Genomic DNA, 23,354 nt, shown 5'->3' on the forward strand with positions numbered 1-23,354 from the left:
ACTAAATCCTGTTTCCCTACAATCTCAGCCCTTCTCTAGAACAGAGGGAAGCTTGAAATAGTTGTGTAACCTTGCAACCTAGTTCAGCCACTCAGGCAAACAGATTCTTTATTCAAAGAGGGCAGTGGCCAAGTTTGTGAACACAGAAGCAGCTTTCTTTGCCTAACCAGAGTTTTAAAAAGGATACAAGGCCTCTCTGCACATCTGTAATTCTTAATTACAGGCCCGGTCTTCAAGAGCTGCCACCCATACACACATTCACCCAAAATTCCTCAAGTTTCAGGACTCTCCAGTTAAAGCTACTGCCTCCTCACCAAAACTAAAGTAGTATGTAAAGACACTCGTGTGCAATGCTGACTTCAGAGGAATTCCTCTGGAATTTGTCTCCTGTTCACAAAGATTTCTGCCCCCAGAGGCTGCCTCCGTGAAAAGAAGCACAAGCCATGCTTATGTTCCACTTCCAACTATGTTACCCTGGGGTTCTAATACAGGCTACCGAAGACCACAGCAAGGCTATGACAACGAGCGCTCGGGCTACAAAAGCACAAGCCCCCTGCTGGGGAAAAGAAGATTTCAACTCTGCTGCTCTCGGGACAGTTTGCTCCGCGGCTGTGCTGTTTCAAGCGGCCACCGTGCACCAAGCACGTTGACGATCGCTCGCTGACACCCACAATACAAACACGCGCTGGCTGAGCATTAAAGGGACTCCGAGGCGCAACCCGAAGGGGCGGGGAAGGAAGCAAGCTCCGGGAGCCTCAATTGCGGCAAGCCGCAGGGAACGCGGAGGAGGAGAGACATAAACACAGCCCTCTAAGTCAACCTGGGAGGGGCAGGCTCGCCCGTCAACACCGGGCAGCGAGCCCGGCCCTGGGCGAGCCCGAGGGGGGAGAGGCTGCAGCGCGGCGGGCGACGTCCAGCCACCCCACTTCCCGCCACAATTGGCCAGGACTCGCCCCGTGGGCGGCAACCGTGAGGCGGAGGAGCCTGCGGGCGCCGTCTTCCCTCCGCCGCCGCCGCACCGCCCCTTCGCACACGTCTCGGCTCACCCCGTCGGCGGGGAATGAGGTCTCCCTCCCCACACAGGGCGCGCACACGTATCCACCCGGCATCCTCGCACCTCCTCGTCCTGCTCCTCCAGCGAGGCGTCGCTCTCGGGACGAAAGGGACCGCCGCCACCGCCGCCACTAGCCGAGTCCTCTTCCTCCTCGCTCCCCCGACGGCGCTGTCCCTCGCCGCCGCCGCCGCCGCCCAACACATGGTCCTCCTTCTCACCGGCGAGGGGGAAAGCAGCCGCCATCGCCATCACCGCCACCTGCCGCTCGTGGGTGCCGCGGCTGAGGGGGGCAGCCCGGGCGAAGCACGTCCCGCCGAGCTGCCCGGCTGAGGCATCGCCGTCGCCCTCCTCGGAGAGAGTTTGCGAGCCTGACGAGCTGGAAGAAGAGGACGAGACCCTCCGGCCGCCGCCGTAATCTTGCCGTCGCTGCTGCTGCTCGGCGGAAACTTTCTCGCCCATCGCCGCCGCTAAGTGCTGAGGGGAGACAACCGCCGCCGCCGCCTGGGCGGGTCGAGGAAGAAAGTCAGCCGCCCGCCTTTTCCAGCAACGGCAGCAGCAGCATCCTCCGCCGGGAAGGGGAAAGGGGAACACCCGAGCCGAGGCACCGCCTAGCGGCTTGCTGCTGCTACCCGCCGCATCGCCCGCTGTCCCAAGCGCGGAAACGCCGCCGGCTCGGAAGCTTAGCTGCTCCTGGGAGGCAGCAGCGGGGAGCCTGAGCTGGGGCTCCGGGAGAGCAGCCCGCTGCCTCCGCCGGCCCCTGAGAGGGCTGCCGCCTTCCGCGGACCTGCCTCCGGGCCATGGGCGGGGGGGAGACGAGCAGCCCGCGGAGCCAATGGCGGAGGCGGTGGGTGGGCCCTGCCGAGGGAGGGCTCGCGAGCCCGACGCGAGTGAGCGGCAGGTAAGAAGAGCGAGGCGGGGTGGCGCGAGGAAGGCGTGGAAAACGCCGCCGCAAAAACAGAGCGCGAGGCGTGGATCCTGCGCGCGCCCGGACTTGGGAACACGCCCTTTGAAAGCGGCGGCGGCGGCGGCAGCGGGACTGAGACTTCAGCTTTCCATGATAACGTTATTAATCAGTGCCTGGTATTGCGCTGCCCCGCTGCAGTTTTGTTTTTTGCAGGCATAACCTGACAGCGAGTCCCTGTACCCACTGATACGTTATTTATTCACGCGCCGCCTTTCTACCAAAAGGTATGCAAGGTGGTTTGCAAATATTTGTAGTAACGACCCCTAAGAAGTCTCGAGGTAGCCGCCGCAAAACTTACTTTTGAGTAAAGCTGCTAGCTAGGGACTGGCGTGTTAGGCGGTAAAGCTAAATCTAGAAATAATCCCATTAAGGTGGGTTCGCTTCCCGCGGCGCTTGATTGGGACCTGGCGATAGAAAGGGATGGGTTTGGCGCGGGGGGGGGGGTGCAAGGGAGTTGCGGTTCTACAACAACCGTTTTGCGGGCGTGTGTGCGCGCATAATCGGGAGCACGATTTCGGGAATCAGCGGCTTGTGCCAAATGGGCTCTCAGATTCCCCCCACAGCTGTGGAGCTGGCTGAGTGGCCTTGGGCGCCTCTGTCTCAACCTCACCTACTACAATTGGCTCCATGCCGAGTCTAAAATGCTATTTGGAACTTATTGGGGGGCATGAAAATGATATGCATTAATAAATACCGGTAACCCATCTGGTTAGCAGGTTATTTATTTATTTAAAAATCACAATATTCTCTCGGAGATCGTCTTCACTATTTCAAAGGCAGAGGTGGGGAACCTTTTCAGCCCAAGTGAATCCTCCTGAGCAATCTCTCAGGGACCACTTTATTTATTTATATGTGGCTTATATGTCTAAATAGCAGGCAGTCAGTAGCAGGCAGAGACAGATGCAAAAGTGAGGCTGGAGGTAAGGACTCTTACCTTTCTACAGGTGCTTATGTTCCAACCATGCAAAATCTGGAGGTTTCTACTCATGCCTGTCCATCCAAGAAGTATCACAATAAGGGCAAAAAGCACTCAAGGGAGATCAGTCCAGAGCCAATGGCCTGGGATAGGGGGGGGGGCATACCTTGAGGAGTGTCCCAAGTGCTTGCCTGGGTGTCTGCAGAAATAATTCAGGCGGGAGGGGGGGCATGTTTGTGACTTGTACCTGCAGGTTGCTGTCTTACAACAACTGAAGCCCGAGCACCTCATGGTGCTGAAGAGAAACAGTGGTGATTTAATGTATTGTATGGGATTATACATTTCAGAACTAACTACTAACAAATTGCTTTATTTGTCCATTTAACAATAACAAAGTAAGGCACTTGTCCATAGAACACTGTGGGATGCCAAACCAAATAAAAAAAAAATAGCTTGGCTCTGTTGGATGCCAGGCATAAGGTCTGAAGCCAGACAGACTTTTTTGTTGTTGTTGTTAATGCCTATCCATCCATAACAAAGAAAAACACAATACAAAGTGGGTCACTTGTTAAACAAAAACTGGAGTCTTCAAGGGTCTTGGCCAAAACAGTCAATAACAAGGAGTTACTTCTAAACATGTTGACTAGCTGGATGGCTACATTAAAATAAATACATTTAGGATTCAGGTGAGGGAGCACCCATGAGAGCTGGCTAGAGAAGCCTAAAAGGTAAAGGGACGCTTGACCATTAGGTCCAGTCGAAGACTGCTCTGGGGTTGCGGTGCTCATCTCGCTTTACTGGCCGAGGGAGCCGGCGTACAGCTTCCGGGTCATGTGGCCAGCATGACTAAGCCGCTTCTGGAGAAACCAAAGCAGTGCACAGAAACGCCGTTTACCTTCCCGCCGGAGCTGTACCTATTTATCTACTTGTACTTTGATGTGCATTCAGCGCCTAAGCTAGAAATTCCCTACCCCTTGCTCTAAGGCAGGGGTCAGAAACCTTTTTCAGCCGTGGGCCGGTCCACCGTCCCTCAGACCATGTGGTGGGCCAGACTATATTTGGGGGGGGTGATGATGAACGAATTCCTATGCCCCTCAAATAACCCAGAGATGCATTTTAAATAAAAGGACACATTCTACTTATGTAAAAACACACTGATTCCTGGACTGTCCGTGGGCTGGACTGAGAAGGTGATTGGGCCGCATCCGGCCCCCGGGCCTTAGGTTGCCTACCTCTGCTTTAAGGAATGCTACAAGAGGTCAGTAATCGCTCCTACGGCCCCTCCCAAAATTTGAAATACGTAGCACCCTTGTGTAACTTGAGCCAAAGATTAGCTACAAAACGTATTTTCAAAAGAATAATGGAAGAGACTGCTTATAACCGAAAACATTTTCGTTTGTTTTTTTACCAGCGAGAGTCAAACTACACATGGGGAGGGGGGTCCATATTAGTGATCTCAGTTCTCCACATCCTAAAACTGTAATCAACCCTACACAGGAATCTGTACAGAGGAACAGATGATGCCACATCTAAACTGCAATTTGGATATTACTCGACCAAATTCAGGACTCCTCCTATCCTGTTTTCAAGGTTTTTTTCTTTTAAGGGAAGATGTGTGTACCCTCCATAACCCACCTCTCCATCCCTGCTCCCGCCACCCATGCATCCAAATGAATTTAAATTTCAGTCCCATTACCTTTCATTTCAGAACTGGCTTAATGCCTCCTTTTAATTTCAGTCCTCTTTTTATGATCAACCCACTCCTTCAATATGAGATAAATCACACATCACTAATGATGGGAGATGTCCCAATCACCATCTCTTTACATATAAAAGATATAGATTGGATTATAGCAACTTCTTAACAGGTTTATTAAGGTAAAGTAGTAAAATTCCACTTATATGAGAAATTTACCCTCCCCCCCCCAGATTACAAATGATAACCAGTCAAGCAATATCAGGTGTGGTTTTTTAATGTTCCTTTGATGCTATTCTTTTCCACCACTTTTACCAGTGGAAAGTGAGAGAGTTCAGAGGTCGCTTTTACTTGTCACAGACCCCCAGATACAGCAACTGCAGTGGTGGAAGAAAAGGGAAGGCTAAGCGGACTAGGAGATGAAAAGGAAGCTTCCTCATGGGCAACAGCCTACTTGGGAGTAAGAGGTAAGTCTCATGAGCAAGGCAAGGGAGGCAAAGAGTGGGAGTAGCTGAAAAGGTACATACAAAAGTCAGAGTAATGAAGAAATTGAACTTTGTGGCTGTTTCCAGGCAGGAAAGAAGTAAGGAAGTACAGGGTTGCTATTTTTATTTGTTTATATAGCATATTCAGTGTGCATAGTGCCTTAACAGAGTGCAAGAGGACAGATCTTGGCTTGCCACAACCACATGAATATACGGATTCCCAGAGAGGCTCCTCCCCAGTCTTTTTTTAATCCCACAACACACTGAGCTAAACCAAGGTTTGACTTAGCTTGTGAATAAGCTTTATCCTTCCTAAACACAATCGGCACCCAAGGTTTAGTCTTGGTTCGTGCAGTCCCAGTAAGCAGTCTCAGTGACATTCAAACCAGGCCCCTGGAAAGTATCTCTCTCCTCTTATTGATTCACTGTAAAAGGAATAAACAAAAGCTGTCCCTTTGCTTCATGTATTATTCAGCATTTGGAAAGGAGTTTGAACTTAAACTCTAGCAGTACAATCCTATGCATCTCTATTCAAAAGTCACTCCCACCTGGGAAGGTAAATGGTGTTTCCATGTGCTGCTCTGGTTTCGCCAGAAGCAGCTTAGTCATGCTGGCCACATGACCCAAAAAACGCTGGCTCCCTCAGCCTTTAAAGCGAGATGAGCACCACAAACCCAGAGTCGTTCACGACTGGACTTAATTGTTAGGGGTCCCTTTACCTTTTTTACATGTGTGTAGGGATGTTTTACATGTGTGTAGGGATGTAGCAAGGGGACACGGGTGGCGCTGTGGGTTAAACCACAGAGCCTAGGGCTTGCTGATCAGAAGGTCGGCAGTTCAAATCCCCGTGACGGGGTGAGCTCCCGTTGCTCAGTCCCAGCTCCTGCCAACCTAGCAGTTCGAAAGCACATCAAAGTGCAAGTAGATAAATAGGTACCGCTACAGCGGGAAGGTAAACGGCGTTTCCGTGCGCTGCTCTGGTTCGCCAGAAGCGGCTTTGTCATGCTAGCCACATGACCTGGAAGCTGTGCGCCGGCTCCCTTGGCCAATAACGCGAGATGAGCGCCGCAACCCCAGAGTCGGTCACGACTGGACCTAATGGTCAGGGGTCCCTTTACCTTTAGGGATGTAGCATCTTGGAATAACCATACAGAAACCAAAGAATGTACAGAAGAAGAAAAAGTAATGGTGAGCGAAGGTAAGTAGCCTGAACCTTTGAAAGGATCTACAGTTGCACAGTGGAGGGTTGTTGCCACTGTTGTTGCCAGCAATGCCACAGTGCAGTGGGTTTGAGGGAGGGGGGAAACCACACACCTTACCCCCTTTTTCCAGGGTGGGGGAAAAGTTAGAGGATCTAGTGTTCTTTCCTTCAGATGCACACATTTTCCCCAACACACACAACTTGCTGTTAAAGGCTACTACTAAAGGTTGTTAAGAACAGAACCCATTGACAAAATTGGATATACAGTATTTAGCCAGAATAAATGTTAAAGGTGGGATATGATATGTGTCCCCTATTGCCAGTTGGGCCAGAGCAATCAGTAAATACACTGTTTGGAGGTAGTTTTGGTTCCCAATTATTGTCATAGTAGGTTTTCATAAATCAAAACTAAAAAGTACCAGCTTTGTACAGTGAAATCCTGTGCATATTTACTCAGGAGCAAATCCCACTAAATTGACTGGGTGCACTCATAAACATGCACAGGATTGCAGCCTTTAAGAATAGTTCCACACGTATCCCCTTCCTTTTGGAGTGGGGTCTAGAAACCCAAAGGAAAATATGCCACAGAAGTCTTTTTGAGAGCTAATGATTGCCACTGGGACCACATTCTAGTAATATATACCGTATATTACTAGCTGCAGAGGTAAGGATTTTTTAATGTTGTGACTAGCCTAGTATGCAAATAAACACAGGGTTTGGGTATTTGGATTTACTTCAGGACTTGAATTAAACGACAGTTGATAGGTTTAGCCCACATCATTCAACTAAGTTCTAGTCAAAGTAGACCCATTGAAAGTTCATATATCTACTTTGATGATAGGTTGGTTAACTATAACAGTAACTCTTTTGACACAGCCAAAAAAACAAACCACCCCTCTCTAAGAAGGCATTATATAGAGAATGAACAAATAGCATACCTGTGTCTACATAAACACACATTTGAACCTTGTACTTATTATTAGTGGAGGTTTTTTGTTGCATTGCTCCAATAGGATGGAGGGCTAAATAAAGCCAGGGATGTGATGAGGCCAAAGGGTAGCACTTATGAAAATAATGAAGAGAGCTGTGTTGCAGGGGAAATCCTCCTGTATAATGTTAAAGGATCCCAAGAGTAATTTGTTTTAACATACTCATACTCTCCTCAGCAGGCAGACTCAGTTCTGTTTCATTATATTATTAGCAATAACAGAAGCAGCACTGGTGTGGTGCCAAGAGGCATTAAAGAGAATTCCAGGCCCATTGTAACTTGGATGGCACAGAAACATAATAAAATATAGTAGCTGTTCCAGTGACCTTACAATCTAATTAGGGCAAGATTGAAGAACGGTGATGATAAGCATTTGGGACTTCAGATACAAACAATTTCAAAATAATGTTTCCTGAGCTGGTTTTGAATATACCTCGAGTTAGAACTTAACAAATAGGTACTGTTACTTGCACTGGAGTTGGCATTGATATGCCAGTTTTGCCTTCTACAATGCAAAGATAATGCTTATTGTCATTCCTTTCAGGTAGCTGGGCTGGGGGTGGCCCTTGCAAAGGCCTTGGAGAGCTGCTGCCAGTCAGAGTAAACACTACTGAGCTAGATATGTTCTTTAACCAAGCATTTGGCTGATTGACATTCAAAGCCCTCTTACATGTGTTGTTGTGGAGGGGGGGTTATTTGTTTGGTTTTGGTCTTATTTTTATTATGTATTTTGTGTTTTTGTATTGTAATTTCCAGTAGTCTCAGTAGAAGACAGTTTCATACATTTATATATTTAACAATTGACTGATATTAATAATGATGGATTCTAAAGGTATCTTGACACTATGGGATTCTAAAGGTATCTTTACACTATGGTAGATATAAACCAAACCATTTAAAATATTTAGACAAAACTAGCACCCTGAATTGTGTCTGAATATTTATGGAGGGGCTCAGTAGATTTTGGACCTGTTTATGTGCTGGTTTTCTAATGTATTTGCCTGTTCAGATGGAGGGTGCCATGGTCTGAGCTAGGTGAAAATTCTGGAAAGTAGATAAGGGCACATGACATAGAGCATGGTACAAGGAGTTTAGCTTCAAACATTATAAAGGCATGGATGGTGAACACTCCCAGGTAGAGATGAGAAATAATTTAACACATAAGAATGCATAAGGATAACATATAAGGGAAAAATTGCAAAGATGTGTATATTAGGGGAAATGGCATACACCATAGCTGCCAAGTCTCCCATATTCCCCGGGAAAACCCCGTTTTTCCAGCTGTTCCCAGCTGAAACAACAGATTTTTTAGTTTTTCCCCGGTTTATTCTGGCGCAGTGGCCATTTTGGAACTGGACGGAGCATGCTCAGAAGCGACTTTTGATGTTGCTCTGCCCAGTTCCAAAATGGCTGCAGCGCGACTTCTGATGCGGTGGCCATTTTGGAACTGGGCACAGCAGCATCAAAAGTCACTTCTGAGCATGCTCCGCCCAGTTCCAAAAGGGCGGCAGCGCCATTTCCGGTCTGCTACTTCCGGTCCGGTCCCTTATTTTCCAGGCAGGAACTTGGCAGGTATGGCATACACAAATGTGTGGATTGGGAGCAAGTTATACTAAAAAGCAAGTAAATTTTCATGAGAACTTAAGAAAACAGAAACTGATGTGGAAATGTAAACATAATGACTGGAAAAATGAGACGTTGAGACAAACCAAAACCGACAGATTCCCTGTTCCCAGCCGTTGTCAAGATCTGGGCTTGCAGGGCCAGCTGCAGATCTAGGAACATGCAAGTTGGCAAACCTGAGGCACCAGAAATTTTGCTTTCTCTTCAAGTCACAAGATTATATCTTCCTCTGATTTCAGTTCTTTCTGACTGACCTGCATTCTCATCACTGTCTCAGGATGTTGAGTTGGAGGAGGGGGCACAGAGCTGAGTGCCATCAGCATGACCCCAAACCTCCATACATTCTTGCCTAGCAGTTTTATATTTTTATTGGGGGGGGGTGTGTGATGAAATTAAACTGCAAGATTTTTCACCAGGGTTCCAGGGAGACGGTTTGCAAAATAAACATGTCTTTTAGGAATTAGAATTATCATGGAAAAGAGAGATGACTTGGCTGATAGTGCAGACAATTATTATTTGCCTTTTCAAGTAATAGTTGTCCACATTGCCCTGGGGAGATTCAACCATTTTTCTTCTGTGGTTCTGTTTGCCATGCTTGACCTGGAGGAAGCACTTCTGAGGCTGAGCAAGTGTTCCTTACTTTCTTATGCTTTGGCCTCCCTGTTGAGCCTGTCAACAATATCACCAATTAGGGAGCTCAGTAAGAGAGAGTTCATCCAAACCACTTTGATTTCTGATGTAGCTCTGCAAGATAAGAAGAAAGTGCCAGCAGGAAGCAATGCGATTGGAATGTGAAATTCTACATGTCTTTCACAGATATTGCTATAAGCTGTAGTCTCCATTCTATCGTGCTTCAAATTTTGCATTCTCTCTTTAAGATCCTTTGTTCTGCTCCCTCCTTCCCCCACCCATGCCAGTTTTTAGTAGACTACAATGGTGCAGGAAGAATCTGTTACATAAGCCTATAGTTTTGCATTTGATGTTGCACCATTTAACAATTCATAAAACCAAAATTGTTGTTTAGTCGTTTAGTCGTGTCCGACTCTTCGTGACCCCATGGACCATAGCACGCCAGGCACTCCTGTCTTGCACTGCCTCCCGCAGTTTGGTCAAACTCATGTTGGTAGCTTCGAGAACACTGTCCAACCACCTCATCCTCTGTCGTCCCCTTCTCCTAGTGCCCTCAATCTTTCCCAACATCAGGGTCTTTTCCAAGGATTCTTCTCTTCTCATGAGGTGGCCAAAGTATTGGAGCCTCAGCTTCACGATCTGTCCTTCCAGGGAGCACTCAGGGCTGATTTCCTTAAGAATGGATAGGTTTGATCTTCTTGCAGTCCATGGGACTCTCAAGAGTCTCCTCCAGCACCATAATTCAAAAGCATCAATTCTCCAGCGATCAGCCTTCTTTATGGTCCAGCTCTCACTTCCCCTTCATGGATCAATGCCTTGTCGTGGCGAAGGGGCTTGAATAACTCAGAGAAGCTATGAGCTATGCCATGCAGGGCCACCCAAGATGGACAGGTCATAGTGGAGAGTTTTGACTAAACGTGATCCACCTGGAGAAGGAACTGGCAAGCCACTCCAGTATCCCTGCCAAGAAAACTCCATGGACAAAGACAAAAACCAAAATAGCACACTGAAAATGTGAGTTGTGTGTATCTGAGCAGAGTTCAAAATGTGGCAAACTTGTTGTATGACTATTGACCCACATGCTCAACTAGCAAATAAAAAGCCCTCGGTCACTGTGCTATGTACTTGGAGGGGGGTTGAGGCTCCACAAGTGCTTCTTGAGGAAAAACGCTTGTGGAGCATCACCATCGCGGGGAGCAGTGAAGGAGGTGTTTCGCAAGAGGAGGATTGGCCACCATGCTGGAGGCTGCTGCCCTGAGGCAACTACCCCACCTTGCCTCATGAGTGCGCCGGCCCCAAGGAAACAATAAGCAAACTGCGTAATTTTGCAATTATGCAAAATTCACACACCTCCTAACTTTGTAATGCTGTTCTCTAGCCAAGTAATGTGTACAAAATTTCACACACTGGTGTAAACTGCACATAAAAATGCATCTATTGGTGATAATAACATGCATAAATACATCATACTGAGGGAAACTGCTTTTCAAAAAATATGTATGTGTATTGTGTATATTGGTAGAAATTTGCACTATAAAATGTTGATGAATTTTCAAAAGAACTTTAAAAAAAACAGAAAACCGATGTAGAAATGTTTAAAAAGGAAGTTAAAACTGGAAAAATGAGAAATTGAGAGAAAACTAAGTTGACATATTTGCCCATCCCTAGTGGGTAGGCACTGGATGAGGCCCATTCAAAAGTAACTCCACCACCTGCCCAGCATGAAAACAACCATCCAAGTTCCCAGTGAGGAAGATGGTGAATGGCTGCTGAGTGGCCCTTCTTTGCCCCCGAGGCCATTTGCCAGTGTTTGACCTGGCCAACCACTAATACCAGACTTAGATGACCACATGGCTTTCCAGGAAAGTAATAGGGAAGTGTGCCTAAAACCCCTCTTCAAAACTTACTGTGCCAAACCGTTTGCGCCAATTACATGCTAACAATAAGATAACGACAGAGCAATATATTCTTTATTTTCACAGATATTCCATTTGATGCCTTTTCAAAGTATTAGACTACATTATTTCCTTCAGAGTTGCATATATTGATTGAGATCATAAATTTATTACTGCTCATTGTTGTGTACAGAAAATATATGTATTAAATCTTTGTATGAAAGACATTTAAATAGGCATGCTGTATTATTCAATCTCCTTAAATGAAGTTATGAAATCCCCCTGCAAAAGCAATTAAGGACGTAGATAGAATTCATTTATTGATAACAGCTATATTACTTTGATTCTTTCGACAGTTTCACCTTTCAAAATGAATGTCTTCAAGTTTTCAAAGTCAATCCATGGACGCCTTGTAAGTTACGTCTATCATTCCGGAGCGTTTAATATGGTTATTAGAATTGCTAGTGAATATAGTGAAAGGTTATAAATGTGTTAAATCATCCTAATACCACCCTGTTCGGTAAAGACTTCTAGAAATACTTTACAGACAAATTGTGCACTTTAAGTTATGCCTCCGCAGCAAGTTTTTGAATATGATATCCCCCCAAATGTCTGTAAGGCTGATTTTGCTAGGCTTTCTGTGGGCATGCACCTGCACAATTGACACTCACATGAATGTGTAATTTAGACACACGAGTGGTGAAAATGAGGGCAGGGAGACAAAGAAAACAATGCAGGGATCATCAATATTTTGGAGGCCTTTGGCCACATTTGTAATTTTGAGAAACTACCATGGGAACTACAATGGAAGAGGGAGGCTAGGAGTGTCCGCTTACACCCTTCTTTCCACACTTGCCTTCCAAGGTAGGCCAGTTACAATCACTGGCGGAGGAAGAGGAGTGCGGGGGGAGGGTACCACCCCTGGCAGCGCGATCCCAGTAGGGTGCCATCGCGGCTGCCCACCCGTGCTGGGCGGCACGCTCCTGCAGGCAGCGTGCCCACCCCCGGGATGTGCACCACGCCCCCGGGATGTGCACCAGCCCCGGCCCCGCCTGTTCTCCACCTCCCGGTGCAAGAGTATGAAGCTCTGCCACTGGTTACAATCCCAAAACTATTCGGTAATCACTGCTACCACCACCCCTTTCACCACTTACAGCCCCCAGGTGAGAGGGAATTCTGGGGTGCTCAAGGAAATAGTAAAAACTGAGAACGCAAGATATTCAGTTTCTTTGACCCTCCCTGGGATGCAAGAAACTTGCTTTTCTTTCCCAATATCTTCCTTGGTTTATGAGGAGAGGAGCAATAGCATACTGTTGGTTGCTGGCACCCAGAGCCGGCGGGCAATGGATTGGAGCGTGCCAGACTTTGCCGCTAACACCGCTGGAGGGACCCCACCAGAGCAAACTGGGGCCATGCTGAGCCAGCTGCCCCTCCATGCAGAGGGGAGCCCAGCTGGTCGACGCGGCCCTTGGTGGGTGGGGAGAAGTACTGGGGGCTCCTGGTTTGCACTCCCTCAAAAATTGTGTGCCTGGGGCCATGGCCCCCCTAGCATCCCCCACACTATGCTCCTGGAGAGGAGACCAAGCATCCACCTCCCTGCCTCTCCCAGAAATCAGAGCAGCCCACTTTTCTCTGTCAACCCCAATCCTGTACCTCCGCAGCATGAACCATGTGGCTTAGGCTTGGTGGTGTGTGTGTGTCACACTAACCATCTGATTTGGAAACAATGCACACAGACACAACTGTCTAACTATATAATGCATATTAAGAATAAGGAAGACAAGGGGTGGAACAAAGGGACAAAGCAGAATAATGAAAAATAAAAGGAGCGTAGATGGTCAGTTGCAGGGTTTTCTGGTGATCAATGGGGGATTAAAAACTACATGTCCACAGTCAATTTTTAAGGATTTCCACCCATGTTAGGTTGAATGACAGCTGGCACTTTTTCAGCCAATCAGCAGTCATACTTGCCAGGTACCCATCATGGCACCTCCTGTGGGCAGGGGAAGATGGTTGCCGTTGGTGGAAATTCCCAACTGGATTTCTCAATATTCTAGTGAGACAGGATTTTCCTGTGCTTGTGTTTTTGGGGTACTTTGTGAGGATGTGCCTGGCTCACCCATCTAGTCCAACCCCCTGGTCAGTACAGGAAATCCAGAACAAAAGCTTCCCTTTCACTTGGAGCTCCATAAAGGGAGAGCCCACCCACTCCCAGGTAATGATTTCTTTGCCCAACTGCTCTTACCATTCAGCTTAATGTTCAGCTAAAATCTACTCTCTTGTAACTTAAGCCTCTTATATCTAGTTTTGCTCTTCCTCACAAAACAGTTATGAGAGGATTATTTTCAGCAGAGAAGCACTAGGGCTGTTTAACCCTGCCTCCAATCATCATTTATCCTTGTAACTCCCTCTCAAGATGCTTTTTTTGCCATTCATCCACACCATACATAGGTTTCCCAAAGTTTCCCGGGAACTGTAGTTTACAATTCTCAGCACCCTTTAACAAGCTATAGAGTTCCCAGGACTCTTCGAGAAAAGCCATGCGCTTTAAGTGTACAGTGTGGATGTGATGTAAGTTACTGAAGTATTCATCCTAGAGTCTTATTGCATACATTTGCACGTAATGTATATTTTAGCCTTCACACAAGAGTATAGAGTTCCCTTGTTCACTCACAACTTCCTAATGACATCAGTCAGTTCACTCTAGCGTATACCAGCGTATATCCAGACCTGGTGCGTATCCTCACAACAAATATGCAACAAGGTAAGAATTTGACCTTGGTCATTGAGGTAGATGGCACTACAGAAATACACCTGGACTACCTTTGGTGGCAGGACAAAGCATGCCATTCCTCCCTCTCTTGATCTTTCTCATGTGCCCTTTCCTATGCTCATGCACAAATCCATCCAAGAATGGTTCCCCCGAGTCACAAGCTACTTCCTCATATCTCATGGAAATAGTACAGGCTGTTTGTGTACCTTGTTGCCTCTGTTAGCTTTTGGGATGCAAAGGCACGCTGCCAAAGCCAAGGAGGGCCAAAGAAGTGGGGTTTTTTTCATAATTAACTTTTCCTGTTGTCATTTCTGCAGAGATGTTTACAACAGACTATGGGAAAATCTTATCTGCACGGAAGGGCTCAAGCAGCCCTTGAGGCCAGATGTTGCCAAAAGCTAGAAGGGAATTTGACTCAACAAAAACAACATATATTGCATAACCTCAAATCACCATTTCAGCAGAAGAGTCTTCAAGAATCTTTTTTTTTTAATACATCAGTGCAGTGTGATAGTTTTAAAACGATTACTGTTGTGTTTAGCAAACTTTTCTCCATTAAGCATAAGTGGAGTTTCAGCTGCTGGGTTACATCATCCTGAAATTTCTATAGCAACGCCTCTTTTTTTAAGCTGTGAAATTAATGACAACAACAAGAAAACCTGAGTTGGTATTGCCATCTTAGAATGTGAAGGAATGTACATTATCCATCCTTTAAAAGAAACAAAACCCCTGTGCTGACTGCCAAGAATGAAAGTATAATTGCCCCACAGCATTGTGATCAGCTTGTGATCAAAGAGCTAGCTTGATGCAAGATTTCTTCGTAACTGTTTTGTGTTTATAATAAATACAGCTTATTTCAAGCTGGAGGATGAATAAACATTTTTCTGCAAAATGACCTCTTCAAATTGTGTGTATGCCCTTATCCCAGCCTGTCTGCATGATATGAAAAGGAATTAAAACAAATGGCTTCTAGCCATTGGCAGTGGAGTTCATTCACCTGAAAATCCAGAAAGCATTTATCGCATTAAAGGTCACAATAAGAATGCCCTCAACTAAATTTAGTTTATTCAGAACCTTAAACATGCAGCCAACCAGTTATTCCTGTGATAGCCTACCATTATTTCTTCCTGGAAACCTAACCAGGAAGATATTTTCATTTATAAGAATTCCACCACTTTCCCTCTGCACTTGTGACACATCCTTGCAATTACTCTCTTTGTAGTAACTTGTTCTCTCTGGACATTCCCTAATCCCCACCTGCTACCTAAGTTACTTCACTGTTCCTTCATATGTTTACCAGGTTCCTCAATTCAAATATGAATGCAAATATGTAAAGTTATGTATGCAGCCCTGATATTTAGCAAGCAGGATTAGGGTGTCGGGCAGCTGGTTAGTTAAATATTGTCAGCTGACTATGTGATTCATGAACGTGGTAAAATATACCAAGCACTCAAGAATGTTCTCACATAGGTATATGCTTCCATTTTAATTGCATAATAAGCCCTGCTCACAAGTGACTTCCCCCATGGTTCAGAGAATATGTAGATGGGAAAGGGGGAGCTACATTCACCAGCCCTACCACCAACTCCCTTTTCAGCTCCACCCCAACCTTCATGTATTGAGGAGGCTGCTGAAATCAGAGGCTTGTAAATGTCCTGACTGTATTACCATAGTGGACTTCATGTTTCCCATACAAAGGATCCAAGATTCAAGCACAGCTGAGAAGGCCTGGGGCCTAGGGCTGAGCCTCACCAGACAGCACATTGCCAGAGGAAATCCTCCTCCCAGACATAAAGGTGGGGAGTGGAATGTGCTCAGGCTTGTGGAAATTCATCCACACACCACTAAACCATGGTTTAATGTTACTTATTAATCCAGCTACTGAGATTATTGATCCTTCTTTCTCAGTGGCCTTTTATGCTAAACAGGATCTTGAGCCCTTGTTCCCATCTTAATACCTAAAATTCTTTAATGAGCAATATTGGAGGCTGAGTTATTACCTTCAATGCTTCCTCAGTTCACATTTTAGGGCTGAAACAAGACCCAGAACTGAATCTTGGTAAGCCCTGGTTTTGGTTACCTCAAGTGAACCAAGATCTTGGAATGTTTTTAGTGGACTTAAAATACCACCCAAAAGTCACACCTATCTAAATGTTGATATAAATATATTCAAAGCATGTATTTGCTACATTAGTAATTGATATTTATTTCAATGAGAGCAATATCATCGACAGCATCATCTCCAGCACTTCACTTGTTAACACTATATCTTCATTTAGCTGATTTGGGGGACACAGTCCATAGTTTTATATCTGCCATTAGAAAGTACTGGTGGGAAAAGGGAAACAATGAAGGTAGAATTCTGAAACAAACTATACTGAAGTAGACCATTTACTTCAATTGGACTCTTCAGAATAACTGGAGCAAGTATTGCAGCCAACACATTGTTTTGAAAGAAAAGCTGGAATAGCATTCCATTTTTAGTTCAGTTAATGTTACCTGCATTATGAAGACAATTTCAGTCAGATTCAATGGCCTCATTTTGATATAGTGTGAAATGTACTTCAGATTAGAAATAGTGGTTGCTGTAGGTTACAAGATATTACTTTTTTAAAAAATGGCTCTGCCTTTTTTTATAGAGCTTACACAATTCTGGCAATGCGCTGTCTTCCAAAGTAGCTGTAATCTCACATTAGAACTGCAGACGAGAAAGAGAGTGGTTCTGCTACAAACTGAGAATCTTTTGGCATTAATTCAATTTTAGATCCATGCACTGTGCAGGGATCAAACTGTAAAAAGAAAAGCCTATAACCACAGTCACCTTAGGGGCTGTGCTCAGCTGCCAAATACTTCTCTTTAATGAGATGCAAGAGTAACCAAAACTGATTTCTATTTATGGTATTTATATATTGCCCAAATAGCAATATCCTTTGGGCAGTTCAGAAATTCATTTACCTGTAATGAGATGGATATTCAATTCATATGACTTTTTATTCTTGTTCTACAGCATGATCCTGTTCTATGCCAGGATTCTCAAATGTGAAGCAAATCTCTCTAGAAGACATAAGCTATTGGCAGGGGATGTGCAAATTTTTGCTGAATTCTTCAAGCGCCTGTTTGTGGATATCCACATTTTTGCAGAAGGTGTGACCACACATTTGTTGAATTGATAGAGATATGTGCCACTGACACCACCTCAAATTTTAATGGACTTTCTGGTTCGGTTCAGAAATGCATGCATGAGTTTGTCAATCAGCTTGCTGCTGAGGCTAGGGACCAGAATGGTTCCTTTTTTGTTTAACAGCTCCATGCTAGGCAAAAAAATCCTTTTTAGAATAGCGATGTGATATTAGTGGAAGTCTCAACTGATAGATTCCTGTCTCAATGTCGTAAAGTCTTGTTTTAGAATCATAGAATCGTAGAGTTGGAAGAGGCCACAAGAGGTTTTTACAAACTATCTTGAACATTCTTTATTTTTCTATTGGCATCAGGTTGCTGTTCAGTGCATGGACCTTACCCACTTGTTGAATAGTTCATTTATTCAGACTTTAAAACGTTCACTGTGCATATATTCATTCCATGTTTTTGGCAGAACTAGTATTTATCTGCACATGGCATTGTAACATGTTTTTGTTTGTTTGAATGGTCTTTAGTCTATCTTTAGTCCAGTTATTATCCCAGTAAATTCCCTTTTATATTTTTTTAGCCAGTTTGTGGTGGTGTGTTTTGGTTTATTGCTATATTATTGTCATCACCACTTTGATACTTTGTATACATTGATTGCATTGGATGGTAGAGTCATTAACAGACAGCTAAAACTGATAACAGGTTTCAAGTTCAGATATGTGCAATTAATTGAGTATTAACATGTTTAATTTACTGTTCATGGCATCTATACCTAAATGAAAACTTGGAGGAGATATATTCCGTATCCTAGGATTCCCCTGCAACTCCCTTGGTTTCTACTGATTTACATTGTATCACACAATATCACACAACAGCTGCAAGAATCGTGTTTCTGGTAATGTGACTGCTGATTGTTACCCCCCCCCCCATGCAAGCTGCAGTATTTCCTCATCAAGGGAAACAATCATTCTTCTATACTCCTTAGCAATTTTCTTCTTCTCAGTTTTCTTAAAGTTAGCACTGGAATTCATGTTTACAGTGTGCATGTATGTCTATAATCAACCATGCCATGATGCCATCTCGGCCTAACCTGAGATACGTAGTCAAGTTTCATATCTTAACTTCTGTACCACACAGCTGCCACTGGTAATGCCCTAACGTGTTATTTTAAGTAAAGCAGACGCAAACAGTATAACACTGAATTATGTCAGATATCATGCAGACTGCCTGTTTCCTATGGAAAGTATGATCTTTCCTGTTTTAGGCCTGGCTGGCTACTGTGGCCATGCAACAGAAAGTTCAACTAATGAGTTCACCTCCTACACTGCAAATTGTGTGGCTTGGGGACAATTAAATGCAAACTTTGGGCCTGCTTTTCCATTAGACTCTCATCAGCTCATGCACAGGCAGTTCAATCCTGCTTTCCGATGTTAGGTGTGGGAAGGTAGGTGTGGTTTGGGGGAAATAACCCAAATGGGCCAAATGGCCAAGTTTGCCACCCCTGCATTAGAGCAGTACTCAGACTAGCCTCAGTCTAGTGCCAGCACCAGTGGTGGTATCCCTATGTAATAGATGGGTATAGTCTTTGTACACAGTGGATATCCTTGCCATGCAGGCTAGTTGTACCTCTTCTCTAGCTGAGATACACGATGATATCAGGGGAGTTCATGTGTTGAAAGATGTGGAAGGGGTCACAGGGACATACAGGCAAGTCCCACCACCACCCTCTCTCCATGTCCATGAATTCACACACGGTGAGAATTTGTATACCAATGTATGTGCGAAGAGCTTTTTTGCATGAAGATGGAGCCTGAGTGTGCCGTGCTCACGCCTCATGTTGATAAACTCTATGCGTGTACATAGGTATTCAAGCTCATTCTGAAAGGACAACAGGAGAGCACAGTGGTGGCCCTGGCGGCAGCCAAAGGGCTTGCTCATGTTCCTCCATAGTCCCCTCTACACCTTCTCTTCATATTTGGAGGTGATCATAATCATCCAGATTCATGGACAGGAGCAGACGGAAACATGGAGCTTTGGGATAACCTTTCATTCACCTGCTGACCTTACAAGTAGCCATTCTGGAACAAAGAAATGCCAAAGGGAAATTCAAGTGTGAGCAATTTATGAGAAAATTCAGATTGTGAGTTTTTATCCCACTATATATACAAATATATACAAATTTTATGGCAGGGTTTTGGTGTTCTCAGCACCACCACCTTGTTGATGGTCACCATGGGCTCACCCACACTTTTGCTTGACCTGTATTTTGATTGTAGTGTGTACCAATGAATTCCCCAGGTTCGAGAGCTTTCCTTGTTCCAGGGCTATGCCTTGCAAAAACCTGATCTAACTTGCTGAATTGGATCTTATCAGGTACATGGAAAATCCAAAGAGAGATTTTATTTAGCTGAGCTTCAATTCAGCAAGTAATATCAGATTTTCACGAGGCACAAGCCATGGAACAAGAAGAAAAGCTCCTGGACCTAGGGGAAATAATAGCTGCTCACTGCTTTCCTGGTGGGTGACGGTTGTGGCCCCCAGCTCTTGGCCTCCTTACCCATTGGCCTTACCCACGTTTGCCAGCAGTTGGAAAGGAATATCCCTCAGCTGGCAGGATCTTTGGGGCAGTCTTCCCGCCCAAAAATGTATTTTCAAATAGGCCAATCAGCGGTCCCTCCTGGAGAGCAGTATCTCAGTGGCTGGCTGGCCATTGGCTGCTGCCTTGTCCGGCTGGGCAGTAAGGGAATAATCGGTACACAATACAATCAAAATACTGGTCAAGCAAAAGTGTGGATGAGCCCTTAAGCTATTTTACTGTTACATAATTGCAACCATTCTTTCCTCCATTTCCCTCTGACTTCCCTCCTCTCACTTTCCCCTCCCTCCAAATATATTATTAAAATAATTTATATGACACCTATCATTTCAAGAAGCAATACCAAGATCATCCTCAAATAACAAGTATGCAACCAAAGTATAAAATATAGCTGGCTATAATTAATATAAAGAGTGAAATACAATTACGGTATATCTAAACATTAGAACAGCCATAATTAAAATGTGTAATAAACTAGCCAAATAAAACAGCATAGCAGTTATAAAATAGTGCAATTGCAAGAAATATCTATGTGTGATGGATATATAAAATTCAGTACGACATTTCATGCTTGTGATGAAAGTGAACCCTAGGCCAAATTTGATGCCATAATAAATTTGTTAGTCCTTAAAATGCCACAAGATTATTCATTGTTAAAATAATACTGATCTCACACAATGTCAATCCAAATTCCTTGACCAATCAACAGTATAAATGTAATCTTATTTTGTTAATCTCTCCATTTCCTACAGAGTTGTTAAAAGCAAACACTTCTGCTTCAGACTACTGCTTTGGGAAGTAGGAACAGCCCAGATGTGCTGCAAGTTATGTCTCTGCAGGCTGAAGGAGAAAAGAATGCTGCAGTTAGCATTCAGAAAGTTATCTCTCCAGCAGCAACAACTTTCTGTGTGAACACTTGCATTCTATACAAACTGGTAGCTTGAAAGAACACCCCCAGCCATCACACACCAGGAAAAGTTCCTGCTCACCACTAATGAGTTGATTCTCTTCCAATCATGTCTTTGAGGCTTTCAGCAGATGTCACCTCATGAATACATTGACTGCATCAGGGGTTTGCAAGCACAACTTCTGCACATGAAGTTTGCTTCCAGAAAATCTAACAGTATACATACCAAGGTGGTGTGTGAATAGTCATGTTTTCCCCATAGAGTTGTTGTAAGTGAGTGAAGCACATTCATGAATAGCTGTCATCGCAACATAATCTGCTCGAAAAAAAGATGCATTGTATAGAGAAAATATTTCTCTATAACATTTTGTTGGGTTGTATACAGTTAAGTTCTATACAGTATAGGTCCATTAATTTCAGTGAGCAATTTCCAGCTGCTTAGCTCCACCTGCTTGCCTCAGAGGAAATTCAGTGGGTTCTGCTGCCTAATATGTTCGGGTTTTGCTAAATTAGTAGCATGAGAAACCATCAGATTGCTTCTTCACACAATCAACTCTAGGACAAGCAATTAACACTGGGCAGAAAGCCAAGGTCTACTTCTGCCATAGTAACTGCGCTCTCATTGGTTGAGTTCAGCACTGAGACCTGTTATCAGAGAAAGCTAGCACAGTACGTGTGGGCGGTGAGTGTGGTCAGTGTAGGAGGAGAGGTGCTGTATCGGTTGAGAGAGAGACAGAGAGGAAAGGATTTATTTTACTTTGTTTTTGAGTTCTAAAGTTGTACATAGAAACTCTGGATTTTCTTTTATTTTAATAAATCCTGTATATAGTTTACTCTGCGTCCAGACGTCTAGTCATTTAAGTTACCGCCAGAAGCTTCCGGAAAAACCTGCACAAACTCTGCTGTGTTCAGGCTGAAGTTACACCTGACACTTAAAAACACTAAGATAATAGGCAGAGGTCAAAGCTCAGCACCAAAGAAGACCAAGGGGGAGGGCTCAACCTGCCAAATGAATCTTCCTGGCACGATGATATTTCTGTTACAAGCCTGAATGTAATTTTTAGGCTGAAAATCCCTTGTAATCTGCTTTGAGAACCTGTCAGAGCCATATAGCATAAACATCCTAAATAAGTAAATAATCAAACTTATAAGTTTGCAGTATCTGGTGTCTGATTTTCTTATGATGTAGATTGCAACATATACATCTAGATATGAACAATAGTATATTATGAATGATACACTGAGTGATTGAGAAGGGTCGAAATAGCCAGCATTGGAGGAGGAGCGGAGCTTAGTTTGAACCCTAAACTCCCAGATTCGACTCCTAACTACTATGACCATGTAATGTTATACAGTGGACCTTCTGGATACAAACTTAATTCGTTCTGGGAGTCCATACGTACCCCGAAAAGTCCGCATCTAGAGGCCCCGCTTCTGCGCATGTGCACGGCACAATAGAGCACTTCTGTGCATGCGCACGCTGAGAAACCCAGAAGTATACACTTCCGGGTTTGCCGCGTTCGCAACCCGAAAGTTACATTACCCGAAGGTAACGTAACCCAAGGGTCCACTGTACTAGCAAAAGAACTGGGGTACATTAAAACACCCACATGGAGATAAATGCAATTACAAAACACACACCCCACCCACACACTGCCTTCCACTCTTCCATAGACATGTTTGTTTGTTTACTACTGTATTTTTATCCTGCCTTTCAGACAATAATTGCTTCTCAAAGTGGCCCCACATCAGTTAAAACATTAAGGCACCCCGCCATCAGGCTTACAAACTAAAAATACAAGACACACAAAGAAAGTGGAGGGGAATATGTGCAGGAGGGAGATTCGTTATTCAGTACAATACAAAACGGTAAGCTGTGAGTGGGCCTTGCTGGTGTTCTTGTTCAAATAACAGTTGGTGGCTCTTGTTTATTTGCCTGATGCATGGGGGCCAGGGATTTCGCACAACCCACTTGATTCTGCAGTTGCAGAGCAACAGGCAGTTGCAGTCGAGTGTTCTTCAGACAGCTGCTGTTTTTCCTGCTTATGGATGGGGCCAAGTTGGTTATCTCCTTATTCTGATGTTTCTCCTGGAGGCAGAGACAACAACCGCCCTGACTCCAAAATTCTAGGGTTGTTGATCAATTAAAATGTTTTACATTGATCGACCACCTTTACACTGACAAATCTGTGTTATGTGACACCCCCACCTCCGAGCTAAATTCTTTTAGTGGCCTGAATTGTTTCTGGTTTATTGCTTTATATTTCATCATGCTGTTTTCATTTTCATTCTTTTAATAATGTATGGATTTCCCCCCTGAAATCTATGTGTGGATGAAGATTAGGTTTGGATTAAAAACAACAGCAATACCCAGTGTTGTCTAATTAAATACTTGGTTTTGATATTCAAAATACAGTTGATATTTTGAGAAGATTTAATGAACAACGTTCCCCCTTAACCATTAATCCTCAGCATTGATCATTTTGAAATGTTGCCATGA

General features: G+C 44.5%; 1 protein-coding gene and 1 long non-coding RNA gene across 12 annotated transcripts in view; one reads left to right on the top strand and one right to left on the bottom strand.

The window, feature by feature from the left end:
• Positions 1-1,821, bottom strand: part of MAST4 (microtubule associated serine/threonine kinase family member 4) — a 221,613-nt gene extending 219,792 nt beyond the window's left edge. For 3 of the 8 annotated variants that reach the window (XM_060280257.2, XM_060280256.2, XM_060280255.2), the window contains exon 1: positions 1,118-1,651. In XM_060280257.2, coding sequence (XP_060136240.2) covers positions 1,118-1,513 — 396 coding nt within the window. In that variant the 5' untranslated portion in view covers positions 1,514-1,651. Of the gene's footprint in view, positions 1-1,046 lie in introns of all 8 variants that reach the window. The other 5 variants (XM_088653014.1, XM_035099907.3, XM_088653013.1 and 2 more) reach the window with 4 other exon arrangements.
• LOC118076904 (uncharacterized) lies at positions 1,806-21,687 on the top strand. Of its 4 annotated transcripts, none has more exons than XR_015946173.1 (5): positions 1,940-2,242; positions 4,991-5,097; positions 11,809-11,864; positions 17,233-17,369; positions 20,700-21,687. It is a non-coding gene; the product is annotated as an uncharacterized LOC118076904 (long non-coding RNA). The 4 variants fall into 4 exon arrangements; XR_015946170.1 differs by having other exon boundaries at positions 2,011-2,242; positions 4,949-5,097; XR_015946172.1 differs by lacking the exons at positions 17,233-17,369; positions 20,700-21,687 and adding an exon at positions 14,543-15,120 and having other exon boundaries at positions 1,806-2,242.
• Positions 21,688-23,354: the final 1,667 nt, after the last annotated feature.

This window comes from Zootoca vivipara, chromosome 10 (genome assembly GCF_965207765.1).
Source record: "Zootoca vivipara chromosome 10, rZooViv2.hap1.1, whole genome shotgun sequence".
Classification (NCBI taxonomy): domain Eukaryota; kingdom Metazoa; phylum Chordata; class Lepidosauria; order Squamata; family Lacertidae; genus Zootoca; species Zootoca vivipara.